The sequence below is a fragment of the Podarcis bocagei genome, assembly GCF_964188305.1.
Source record: "Podarcis bocagei genome assembly, chromosome: 3".
NCBI lineage: Eukaryota > Metazoa > Chordata > Lepidosauria > Squamata > Lacertidae > Podarcis > Podarcis bocagei.
In genome coordinates this window covers 102,421,397-102,433,775 of record NC_138127.1, presented here as the reverse complement: position 1 = coordinate 102,433,775, position 12,379 = coordinate 102,421,397, and the positions used below count along the sequence as shown (strand labels likewise).

Below are 12,379 nucleotides of genomic sequence, written 5' to 3'. Positions count from 1 at the left end.
GCAGAACGCCCCCGTCTCGGTCCTCAATGGGATTTCCAGGCAGGGCTGGGAATACCCCTTGCTTGACACTCTGGGGAGAAGGTGCCATTTAGCACAGACAGTACAGTGGTACCTCGGGTTAAGAACTTAATTGGTTCTGGAGGTCTGTTCTTAACCTGAAACTGTTCTTAACCTGAAGCACCAATTTAGCTAATGGGGCCTCCTGCTGCTGCTGCACCGCCGCTACACAATTTCTGTTCTCATCCTGAAGCAAAGTTCTTAACCCGAGGTAATTTTTCTGGGTTAGCGGAGTCTGTAACCTGAAGCGTATGTAACCTGAAGCATATGTAACCCGAGGTACCACTATACTGAGCTAAATACACCAATAGTCTCAGTATAAGGCAATTCATACTGGCAGTGGCCCAGATTTAGTTCTTTGGTTTCTAGTAATCAGCCTTTTCTCACAAGGAAATGATTTCATACATGGGACCATGCTCGTTGTTGTTCTTTTCTGAATGGTCCTCAGCATCTCTGTGTCCTCCCTTTTGAATTACTGCTGTGCTATTTTAATGAGTGTTCCCTCAATTCTCACTCTCCAGCCTACTGCGGTAGTGTTTCTGCTGATGGTTTTTCTCTTCAAATACAGGCTTCACCAGTATGAGCACCAGCACGACTGCACTGTCTGAAAAGGACAAGTCTATTGCTCAGAAGTTACTGAATTTTGGAGCATGCCCGCGTTGTATTTTCAGGTTTTGCCGGATAGGATCTCAGGATTTGTACAGGCGACCCTATAAGGTTTGATTAAATTGAAGTACATTATGATAATGATGGGGTGGTTTTAATTCATTTTCAGATCTCTCTGATCCTGGTCTTCCTTTCAAAGCAAGAGGCATATTCTTGGGGAATGAAAGGAGGCTGGGGCATTTGGAGTGGGGAGAGAAAAATTGCAGAACCCCAAAATATATTATTAATGAGGAACAACAAACAGCTGTCGACCTATTTAAAATCCATTGTTGTCTTCTTTCCCTCCATCATATACTTTTTCCAGTTCCCCTGGAGTCCACCTACCCAGAAGTCCAGTCGACAATCTTCCCCATTATCTGTCTAAGAAGTATAGGAAAGACCTGCAGCTCTGAGGAAGGACTATGACACAGTGGGTCAGCATACAGTAGGTCCAAGGTTCAGTCCCCAGCATCTCTAGTTAGGACTGGGAATGTCCCCTGTCTGAAACCCTGGAAAGCCACTGCCACTCAGCATAGCTAGTACTATGTTAGATAGACCATTGACTTGACTCAATAAGGCAGTTTCCTGTGTTCCTAAGAACAAGTGCACTTCCTCTTCTCACTTCTGGAGTCACTTAACATATTTTTCGCTTCATAAGGCGCACCTGACCATAAGGCGCACCTCCTTTTTTTTGGGGGGGGGAATTCAAGGGAAAAAAATTATTTAAAGGAAGTGCTGAGCAGAGCCTGTATGCATCCCAGGCTCTGCTCAGCACTCCCTTTCATGAGTTGCGCAGAGCGTGTGTGCGACGCATGCAGGCTTTTCCCCAAGGAGAAAAGCGCCCAAGAGCCACACACACACACACTCCGCATGGCTCTTTAAAGGGAGCCTTTTGTGGGAGGTGGGGGCTTTTGTGGGAGGTGGGGGAGGTGAGAGAGCCTCACTCTGTCCCTTCCCCCACCTCCTGCAAGAGCCGCATTCTCTTTAAAGGGAGTGCGGCTATCCCTGGCTTTTGCGGGAGGTGGGGGAAGGGACAGAGCTCTGTCCCTTCCCCCACCTCCTGCAAAAGCCAGGGATAGCTGTGTGAAGCCTCCACAGGGCAGCGGGATGAAGGCTCCCCGCTGCCCTTTGGAGGCTTTGCACCGCTAAGGCAGAAGCTAAAACAGCTAGAGGGAGCGCTTTGCAGCACTCTCTCTAGCTGTTCTGGCTTCTGGGGTAGCCCGCGAAGCCTCCACAGGGCAGCGGGGAGCCTTCATCCTGCTGCCCTGTGGAGGCTTCGCGGGCTACCCCAGAGCTGCTCAGGAGCTTGTCAGGGCTGGCGGGGGAAGCCTGGGTTACCCCCCCCCCCAGCCCCAGGGACCACACATTCGCTCCATAAGACGCACAGACATTTCCCCTTAAATTTTAAGAGGAAAAAAGTGCGTCTTGTGGAGCGAAAAATACGGTATATGATACTATCCTGTGCACATTTACTCCTCTTCTTCCTCACCAAACCTGTATTAGGAGTTTCAAGTGTAGGCCATCATATAACATCCATATATAAAATTTTAAGCACATTTACTCAAAACATGTATGATACCAATGTGCATAGGATACGAATCCTATAAACATTTACTCAAAACTGAGTCTAACCCCTACCTAAATATGCACAGGACTGCAATATCAAAGACCTTTTTAATTGTTTAGCAGATCCACATTAATTTGCAAGGCAACAGATTATTTGACATTATTCTCTGTTGAAAGACTGTTGCGCATTTACAGGAGCTGTTGATTTCAGGACACCTGGCTGTTGGGCTCACAGTACATGCTGAAGCCACCCCTGGCACCATTCTACCTACCAAGTTTTACTCTGCTTCCTTTATCAATCAGGAGTTGCTTAGCGAACTGCATGAGTTTCTGGAGAACACTACAGAGGAGAACAAATTACCTTGTGAAACAGCAACTCCTCCCTATAAGCGAATCAAACTGGATAGTGTCAAAGAAGGGGAGGAACAGACCTCAAATGGAAGCCACCAGGTACCTAATGCGGAGAATGATAGAACTGCTGGTGGTGATGAGAACTTAAGGCCAGCTGTGTGCAGCATCTGCCTGGGAATTCTTCAAGAGCTCTGTGAGATGGATTTTGTCAAAGCGGTAAGTGCCAGCTGGTTGGTAGTTTTACTGTTGAAAAAAACTGCAGCATTTCCCATGGATGTACATGTATACAGCATGCATGTAGTGGGTGGCATTCAGCTAAGTTTTACTCAGAGTTGACCCATTGAAATAGATGAACCTAACTTAGTCGTGCTCATTCATTTCAATGGGTCTACTGTGATTAAAACTTAGTTGTATACCTCTAAGGGTTTTACTGAACTTTCCTTGCTGAAATCTCATTTAGGCTGCAATTGTACACATGCTTACTTGGGAGCTAGCCCTAACGAACACAGTGGAACGTAACTTCCAAGTAAGCATTCAGGCAGTGGGACTGTTAGTGAGCTGTCCTGACTACACAGAAGAATTCCTTTGGTAGAAGCAAGCACATCTACATAGGGACGCTTGTCCTTGATGAGAATTTAAAACAATTTTATTCAAACATGTTTGCAAGCCATCTTGTACAAGGTACAATTGCTTTGAGAACTTTTAAAATTGCATAGCGGGATGTGTGTGTGTGTGTGTGTGTATTTATATTTAAATAATAATAAACATAATTCATTGTTTTTCAGGTGTGCCACAAGATTAATTCTTCTGAATACCAGTTTACCAGCTTTGTGTTTTCAGTCTCTTTCCCCCCACAGTTATCTGTAAGGGAGGTGAGTATTTGCTTGTGCTTTTGCTTGTGCTTACTTCTCCTTCGTTGAGAAGCAAAGGGGGCAGGGGTAGTTTAAAAACTTAACTTGTTTTCACCTGTTAGGAAATACACAGTGTGTGGCATCCAGCAATACATGGCCAATAGCAATTGGGCGAGGGGTGAGTGAGAGGGAGGGCAAATTGGGCTAGGCTGATCTGAAGCTTGGCTTTTTGAATTGGTGGGGGAGAATTGGCCACATCTGATGTTGTGTATCCTGTGTGGCTTTGATTCCTGTGAAAGTAGCCGATTCTTGGTCTGGGTTTTCTCAGCTAGTTAGATGAGAAGGTTATGAAGCCATTTAATTTACCACTTCTCTCTCTCTCTCCCCTCTCCTCTCCTCTCCCCTCCCCTCCTTTCTCTTTCGTTTTTCTGTTTTTTCTCGGTCCATGCCTGAAGCATGCAGCATGGTTGCTAGTAAAAGAGGAAATGGAGTGAGTACTTCCTGGTGGGGTTTTTTCCATCCTGCCTTGTGTGCTAGGTTTTCAAATGTCATTGGCACTGTATTGTTCTCTTTTGGTGTGTGCTTGGCGGACGTGTGAGGGGACTTGTATTGAGAGGGGGTAATGTACAATATCTCATCCTCTTCCCTTGGCAGTTAACTCCGCTGGTTGCCCTACCCAGTTTATTGTCTTAATACTAAAGCCTCTTAGCACCATTGATCCATTGTTGTTCCTGCACTGAGCTGGAAGGAGAAGCATCACGGTTGTTTCACATAGTGCTAAATTCCCCCACAACAATCCCACAAAAGTGCATCTTTGCAGGCAAGGTCCTAACATAATATTTAATGAAAAGCAAGTCCCATTCAGTAGAGGCCTTGCTTCTCACACCAGCTGATACTTTAATTAGGCATTTCATCCTTGCCCCTTTCTTTTTAAACTTCTAATCAATTGTGGGTTTTTTGCTCCAGGCACAGCATTACTGAACCGGCCCTTCTAATTAGTCATTTCCTCTTTCTTGCTAGCAGGTCCTTCCATTAGCAAATATTATAACATGTATTCTAGTTGCTGTTAGTACTTTGGGTTATAAAATTCTTGAGAGCAGAGGTACAAGTTCAAAACTATCAATTGAAATGAGTATTTTGAAACTAAACAGAATTGACTGAATTCTTCCCACCCCCCCTTGATTTAAGATGCTGAGTCTTACTTTTAAAAATAATTTAGGAAACAGGATTTTTTAGCAGAAAAAGAAGACCTTGTTCAGCTAAAGGAAGCATACAAATGGATTATTCACCCCCTGTTCCTGGAGCAATTGGGGGTCCCTGCTGATGGAAAGGTATTGTATAACTATATATCCTGCAATGATCTCCTGCAATGATTTTGCAAAGTTTTTTTGCAGATAAAGTCGCTCAGATTCGGGAAGAGGTAGACGCCACCGTGGGAGCAGGGCCGGGGCGGGAGAGTGCTAGAGTCCTGTCTAGTCAAATTGCGTGGGATCAATTCCAATCTGTTACCTCCGAGGATGTGGACAGGCTGCTTGGACGAGTGAAACCAACCACCTGTCTCCTTGATCCTTGCCCATCCTGGCTTATAAAAGCTAGCCGGGAAGGACTGGGCGATGGGCTTCGTGGGGTGGTGAATGCTTCCCTCCGTGAGGGAGCCTTCCCAGACCCGCTGAAAGAGGCGGTTATTAAACCGCTTCTTAAAAAACCATCTTTAGATGCGGCCACAATGGCCAACTATCGCCCAGTCTCAAATCTTCCATTCTTGGGCAAGGTGATTGAGCGAGTGGTTGCTGAACAACTCCAGGCACGCCTGGAAGAAGCGGACCATTTGGATCCCTTCTAGTCGGGATTCAGGCCTCATCACGGGACTGAAACTGCCTTGGTCGCAGTGGTTGATGATCTCCGGCGGGCTAGGGACAAAGGTGAGAGCTGTTTCCTAGTTCTGCTGGATCTCTCAGCAGTGTTTGATACCATCGACCATAACATCCTTCTGGACCGTCTTGAGGGGCTGGGAGCTGGGGGCACTGTCATACAGTGGTTCCGCTCCTTCCTCCTGGGCCGTGTTCAGAAAGTGGTGGTGGGGGATGAGTGTTCAGACCCCTGGGCTCTCACTTGTGGGGTGCCTCAGGGTTCTGTCCTCTCCCCCATGCTTTTCAACATCTACATGCAGCCGCTGGGAGAGATCATCAGGGGGTTTGGGCTGGGTGTTAATCAGTATGCGGATGATACCCAGCTCTACCTCTCTTTCAAATCAGAACCAGTGAAGGCGGTGACGGTCCTGTGTGAGTGTCTGGAGGCGGTTGGAGGATGGATGGCGGCTAACAGATTGAGATTGAATCCTGACAAGACAGAAGTACTGTTTCTGGGGGACAGGAGGCGGGCAGGTGTGGAGGATTCCCTGGTCCTGAATGGGGTAACTGTGCCCCTGAAGGACCAGGTGCGCAGCCTGGGAGTCATTTTGGACTCACAGCTGTCCATGGAGGCACAGGTTAAATCTGTGTCCAGGGCAGCTGTGTACCAGCTCCATCTGGTACGCAGGCTGAGACCCTATCTGCCTGCGGACTGCCTCGCCAGAGTGGTGCATGCTCTGGTTATCTCCCACTTGGACTACTGCAATGCGCTCTACGTGGGGCTACCTTTGAAGGTGACCCGGAAACTACAACTAATCCAGAACGCAGCAGCCAGACTGGTGACTGGGAGCGGCTGCCGAGACCATATAACACTGGTCTTGAAAGACCTACATTGGCTCTCAGTACGTTTCCGAGCACAATTCAAAGTGCTGGTGCTGACCTTTAAAGCCCTAAACGGCCTCAGTCCAGTATACCTGAAGGAGCGTCTCCACCCCCATCGTTCTACCCGGACACTGAGGTCCAGCACCGAGGGCCTTCTGGCGGTTCCCTCACTGCAAGAAGCCAAGTTACAGGGAACCAGGCAGAGGGCCTTCTCGGTAGTGGCGCCTTCCCTGTGGAACACCCTCCCACCAGATGTCAAAGAGAACAACAACTACCAGACTTTTAGAAGACATCTGAAGGCAGCCCTGTTTAGGGAAGCTTTTAATGTTTGATGTATCATAGTATTTTAATATTCTTTTGGAAGCCGCCCAGAGTGGCTGGGGAAGCCCAGCCAGATGGGCGGGGTATAAATAATAAATTATTATTATTATTATTATTATTATTATTATTATTATTATTATTATTATTATTTAACTTCAACAGTGTTTTATTGTCATGGCCCTTCTGTGCCTGGGCTGCGCCACTTCAGATGGTACATGGGTGGTTGAATCCTTCTCTAAATTAAAAGAAAAGTTTTAATTATCCGTGCACATGGAAAATTCCAGGGCGAGGGAGGAACCTTTCCTCCTGACAAGCTCGTTTTCTTTGTGCAGAGCTAAAGTGAGGGAGAGAGTTTCAGGCAGGTACCCAAACAGAGTTCAAGGCTACAGAAGGGAATGGGAGAATGTTACATTTCCACTACTGAATTAAACAATAACTTTCCACTGTCTTTTAAATTGTGACTCAGAGCCTGTTTGAAGTCAGCGTGGTCTTCGCTCATCCAGAAACAGACGAGGACTGCCATTTCCTGTAAGTTGGGATGTGATGAGTAATGGCGTTGTACAATCACAGGGACATCTTTGGGAGGAGAAAAGGCTAAGGAGTAGCTCCTGCACAAATCCAGAGTGGATTCCCTAAGACGGTTGGATGGCGCCTTGTACGCCTCCTTCCGGCAACTCCTGCAGCCAGGCTGGTGCCAAATGTATGGCTCTGCTTTCCTTTGGACCACATCAGCCAAGCCAAGGGGGTGGGTCTTGTCAGCTGGACAGCCCAGGACCTTCATGCACACTGTCAGGCATCCACCCAGAATAGGCAGCACCTTCGATTAACATTAGACGCACTATCCAGAGAGGGATATCTGTACCCAAGAAGCAGCCAATGTTTTGATGTCAGGAAGGAGAGGAAAGATCTTCTTGGTGGATGCTCTCTGACTTAGACACCAGCTGCATAGGCCTTTGCAACCTTGTCCTCACTGAATCTGTTCTGACACCATGTCTAAAAAAAGTTTTCAAACAATTACGTAAATGCTGTTTGTTTTTCCATTTAGAGCCTCAGCATGTCCAAGTTGCTTCAAACAAGAAAAGAACAAGCAGGTAAGCAATTTCTGGGAAATTATTCCCTTTCCCCTTTTTTTGCAAGATCAGAATTTAGTAGGGTCACAAGCCATCACAAACTTGTTATTGTTCTTCCTTCCTCCCTCCTTATACTGTGGAGTAAAGCGATTATTCATTTTTTCTGTTCTTGTGGGATTTCCCCCCTGGATTTGGATTACATCCTCACTGTGTGTGAGTTCTAAAACTTATTTCCCAGCCAAGATTGGTTTCCAAAGCACCTTACAGTTAGAATCCAAAAAAATCACAACAAAATGTATTAGCATGTTTCCGTAATAAAACTTCCCAAGGTGATGTACAAGATTCTGATTAACAGTGCAATCCAATATACAGTGGTGCCTCGCAAGACGAAAAGAATCAGTTCTGTGATTCTCTTCGTCTAGCGGTTTTTTCATCTTGCGAAGCAAGCCCATTGACGGATTAGCGGATTAGTGCTATTAGCGGCTTTTAGCGGCTTAGCGGCTTATCGGATCAGCTGATAAGCGGCTTAGCGGCTTAGAAAAGGGGGGGGAAGGGAAAAAAACCCGCAGGAACTCGCAAGACATTGTCGTCTTGCGAAGCAAGCCCATAGGAGATTCGTTTTGCGAAGCACCTCCAAAACGGAAAACACTTTCGTCTAGCGAGTTTTCCGTCTTGCGAGGCATTCGTCTTGCGGGGCACCACTGTATGTTCAGAAGTAAGTCCTGCTGGATTCAGTGAGATACTGTGGCAGCTAAGTGTTGCAACCTAAAATAACAATTAAGTATTAATTAAAATAACAGTATCAGAGAAACAGTTTCTGAGAAACGACATTCCATTGACACAGCTGAAGTGAATTAAACAGAGGAATTGTTTTCGGAATACCTGATACTTTATTCATTTGCAGTCTGTCTTCACCAGAATGGCTGTGGTTAAGGCTTTGGATATGATCAACGAAGAAGATTTTCTTAAGTAAGTGAGCTCTGAACCTATTTTAACCTTGGTGTATGGGAATTTATCAGGAAAATCAAAGAGCAAAGTGAAATGTTACAGGTGAAAATGTCATATAAACCTGGAAGTAATAAGTAAGTGGGTTAATACATTCTGAGTCTAAATGGGTGTGGCTTCTGCATTTTGTTCCCCATACCTCAAAATTCACTGTGATTTCAGGTGTTCATGTATGTATCTCTTGGCCACTGTGTGTCTCAGTTGTGTGATTTCTGACAGGTCTCTCTCTCTCTGACAGTAATTGCAGTTGAATGCATTCTGGGGCAACTGAGAATGAAGCAAATCCAGTATTTCAATTTCTGGCTTTAGAGAAAGGTAGTCTTGGAAAACAGCTAACACTTCATTTCCAATTCTTCAACATGGGCATAGCTTGAACTCTGATAAGGACATCAAATTACTGGATATGGGCAAAGAAACAAGGCATTAGATCCTTCTGCTTTCTGAAGTTCTGCACAAGCCCCTCTGATGCTGATTCAGTCGAATCTTATGCAGGACATACTGAATTTCTGAAAACCAAGGGGTCTAATGTCTTGTTCCTCTTCCTCCAAGTGGCTCCACCATACGGGGGTGAGGGCCTTTTCAGCTACAACACCTTGCTTGTCAACTCTCACCCCAGGGGCCCATACCTGTGCTTAAGTCATGGCGGTTAGGCACCAGGCAAATATCTCTCCTGTTTTCCTGAGGTAGCTTTATGGCTTACTGTAATATACATCTGAGGCCATTTTCTCTCTCTTTCAACCTGCCAGGGTCTTGTCGTGTGCTTTTAATGGCTCGCTCCTTTATTTTCTCCTATACAGAAACTTTCAATGCCCTCTGACTTCACCCAAGGAGCCTTGCACAGCTGTCGACATTCAGTGTACCAATGGGGCCATCTTCGTTGCCGGTAAATACCATATTTTTCGCTCTATAGGATGCACCTCTATAGGACGCACCCGACCATAGGACGCACCTTGTTTTAGAGGGGGAGAACAAGAAAAAAATAAATCTCCCCCTCTCTGCCCAGCGCCCCTTCAGTGAAGCGGCAGGAGGCACTGCACAGAGAGGGGGAGAACTTTCCCCCTCTTGTTTTCCCGCTCTAAAACAAGGTGCAGTTCAAGGTGCGTTCAGTCGCCTTTAGGCGGCTACTTTGGAAGTCTGGAGAGCGAGAGGGGTTGGTGCGCACCGACCCCTCTCGCTCTCCAGGCTTCAGTGAAGGGAACCTGAAGCCTCCGGAGCACAGCGGGAACTCCCGCTGTGCTCCAGAGGCTTCGGGTTCCTTTCGACCTGCTCTTTGGGGCTGGCGGGGGGGAAGCCTGCCACCAGCCCCAAAGAGCAGGTCGGGGAGCAGTGGAAAGGCGCACAGCCTTTCCACCCCGCTCACTGTCTTGGCTTCTCTTTAGCCACGCGCAACCTCTCCAGCTGGGAGAGGCTGCGCGGGACTAAAGAAGCCATAGCTGCGGGCAGCCTCTCCCTGCCGGAGGGGCTGCTCACGGCTATGGCTTCTTTAGTCCCGCGCAACCTCTCTGGCAGGGAGAGGCTGCGCGCGGCTATGGCAATACCCCCACCTCCCGCAAATGCCCACAGGAGCCGCGCACCCTTTAAGGAGCACGCGGCTGCTGCGGGCTTTTCTACGAGGAGGGAGAAGGGACTGACTGGCCGCGTTAGTCCCTTCTTCCTACTGGGGAAAAGCCCGGAAGAGCCGCCCAGAGCTTGTATGTAGCTCTTGGGGGCTTTTCCTGCCTGCCTTCCCCCTGCATTCACTCCATAAGATGCACACACATTTCCCCTTACTTTTTAGGACGGGAAAAGTGTGTCTTATGGAGCGAAAAATACAGTACATAAATATATAGTGGGTCTTCTCCCCACCCCTTGCAGTCATCTCTTAATATACTTGTAAAAAACCTAGAAGCCTATTTGGGCATTATGTGGGTGCATAAATTAATAAATAGTGCTGTGCTGTTTGTTTCCCCTGCTTCAAGTAAAAATAAATAAATCTTTGCTACTTTTGCGAAACTTACAGGGTGCTAAATACCCTCTGTTTCCTTTACAGGGAGATATAACAAATATTCAAGAACGTTACCCCAGACTCCCTGGATTATAGATGGAGAGAGGAAGATGGAGTCTTCCGTCGAAGAACTGATCTCAGAACATCTCATGGCTGCCTTCAAAGCAGACAGTGAGTGCTTTCTGTATGCACTGAGTGCACGTCCCCATACCTGCATGTCTTCCATGCATAACTTAATCAAGCCACCCAAAATCTATTGGATGGAAAGTTACATTCAGGGCGTGGCCTTTTTAGTGGTAGTGCCCACATCCTGGAACGCCCTTCCTAGAATCACCTGTTTGTACTCCCACCTTAACCTACTTTTGCCAAGAGGTTGGGTGCCATTTTTGTTCTGGAGAAGCCTTTTTGGGTAAAAACCTACCTGTAGAAAAATCTAACAGCTCGTTTTTGGACCACCTGTCCCCATGCAACAGGGTGGCTCACTTGCCCAAGAGAACATCTCCTTGCCGTTAGTCCTCTCGATGAAACCTCAGTGGTGGAGGAAAAGCATTTTTAAAAATACATTTTTATTGGGTTTTTTTACATATCATTTTCAACAATCATTTAACATAACTTCTTATCTTATACAATATTTTAGACTTCCGTCAACAACCTCTGATGATTTTCTGTTCTTTATCACTTATTCTACATTTCTTAATTTCTCTCTTATTCTTAATTATCATTAACTAATAATTCTCTTCATTTTCTTGTAATATTTCAAATAGTCCTCCTTACAGGACTTCTTGCAGTCCTACTAGCGTAATCTGTTCATTACAATTGCTTTTCAAATAGTTCATAGATTTACTCCAGTCTTCTAAGAATCTCTGGTCCCGCAGGTTTCGAATCCTTCCTGTTAATTTATCTAATTCTGCATAGTCCATTCATTTCACCCGCCATTCTTCTTTCATCGGTAATTCTTCTTGCTTCCGGAGGAAAAGCATTTGCCCACACAGCAAGGGTGAGGAACCTGCTGCTCTCCAGGTGTTTCTGGGCTGCAGCTCCCCTCATAACAACATAAACAGAGCCTGGCTGCTGGTTCAGGGCAGAGGTCCGCCTGCTCTAACATCCCGCTCTCAGAGAAGCCAGTGAGGGGTCTATGGGAAGTCCACAAGCAGAATCTGTTTCCTAGCAGCTGGTATTCAGAGACATAGTGCCTCTGGCATTGAAGGTAGACCGCAACCGCTGTGGCTAGGAGCCATTCATAACTTTATCTTCCAATCTTCCTTTGAAGCCAACCAGACTTGGTGGCCATCACTACCCATTGTAGGAATTCATTCCATAGTTTAACTTGTCATGGAATTCCACTCAATATTGATCCAGAGCAGATTCCAGTGTATGGTTAGCAGAGTAAATACTTAAACGCGTTGCAGGATTCCCAAAAAATAGACCAGAGGCAATTCTATTTCATCCAGCGGAGCTTTACTGCTACTGAAGGCAAATGAGCATAATGGTCACAAATCCAATACATTCAGGAAATCCAGTTACAGCAGACTTAGCTTACAATAACTTACAATAACTCTAAACCTTAACACTAAGCATACTGTGTACCACACCAGAAGGAAAAGAGATAGAAAGTGAAAGTGAACTCCAGGCTCCTTCTGGCCTATAGTTATAGTCAGCATGACCTTGACAGAAGAAATAGGAGAACCAGTTCAAACCAGCTTTACTCAGCTTCTCTGAAGGAATAACCCAAACATCATGAACCTTCTGCTTGCTTCTTTCACACAGAGAAGCTTCCAGAACCCTCTTGAACTTGGT

General features: G+C 46.2%; 1 protein-coding gene across 1 annotated transcript in view; it reads left to right on the top strand.

Annotated features, from left to right (window-relative positions):
• Positions 1–12,379, top strand: part of PUS10 (pseudouridine synthase 10) — a gene marked incomplete at its 5' end in the record, with an annotated part of 29,544 nt that overhangs the window by 545 nt on the left and 16,620 nt on the right. The window contains 10 exon segments of the mRNA XM_081188616.1: positions 626–774; positions 2,572–2,835; positions 3,405–3,491; positions 3,926–3,960; positions 4,690–4,801; positions 6,990–7,051; positions 7,569–7,614; positions 8,498–8,562; positions 9,396–9,481; positions 10,628–10,753. Of these exon segments, the coding sequence (XP_081044742.1) occupies positions 626–774; positions 2,572–2,835; positions 3,405–3,491; positions 3,926–3,960; positions 4,690–4,801; positions 6,990–7,051; positions 7,569–7,614; positions 8,498–8,562; positions 9,396–9,481; positions 10,628–10,753 (1,032 nt within the window).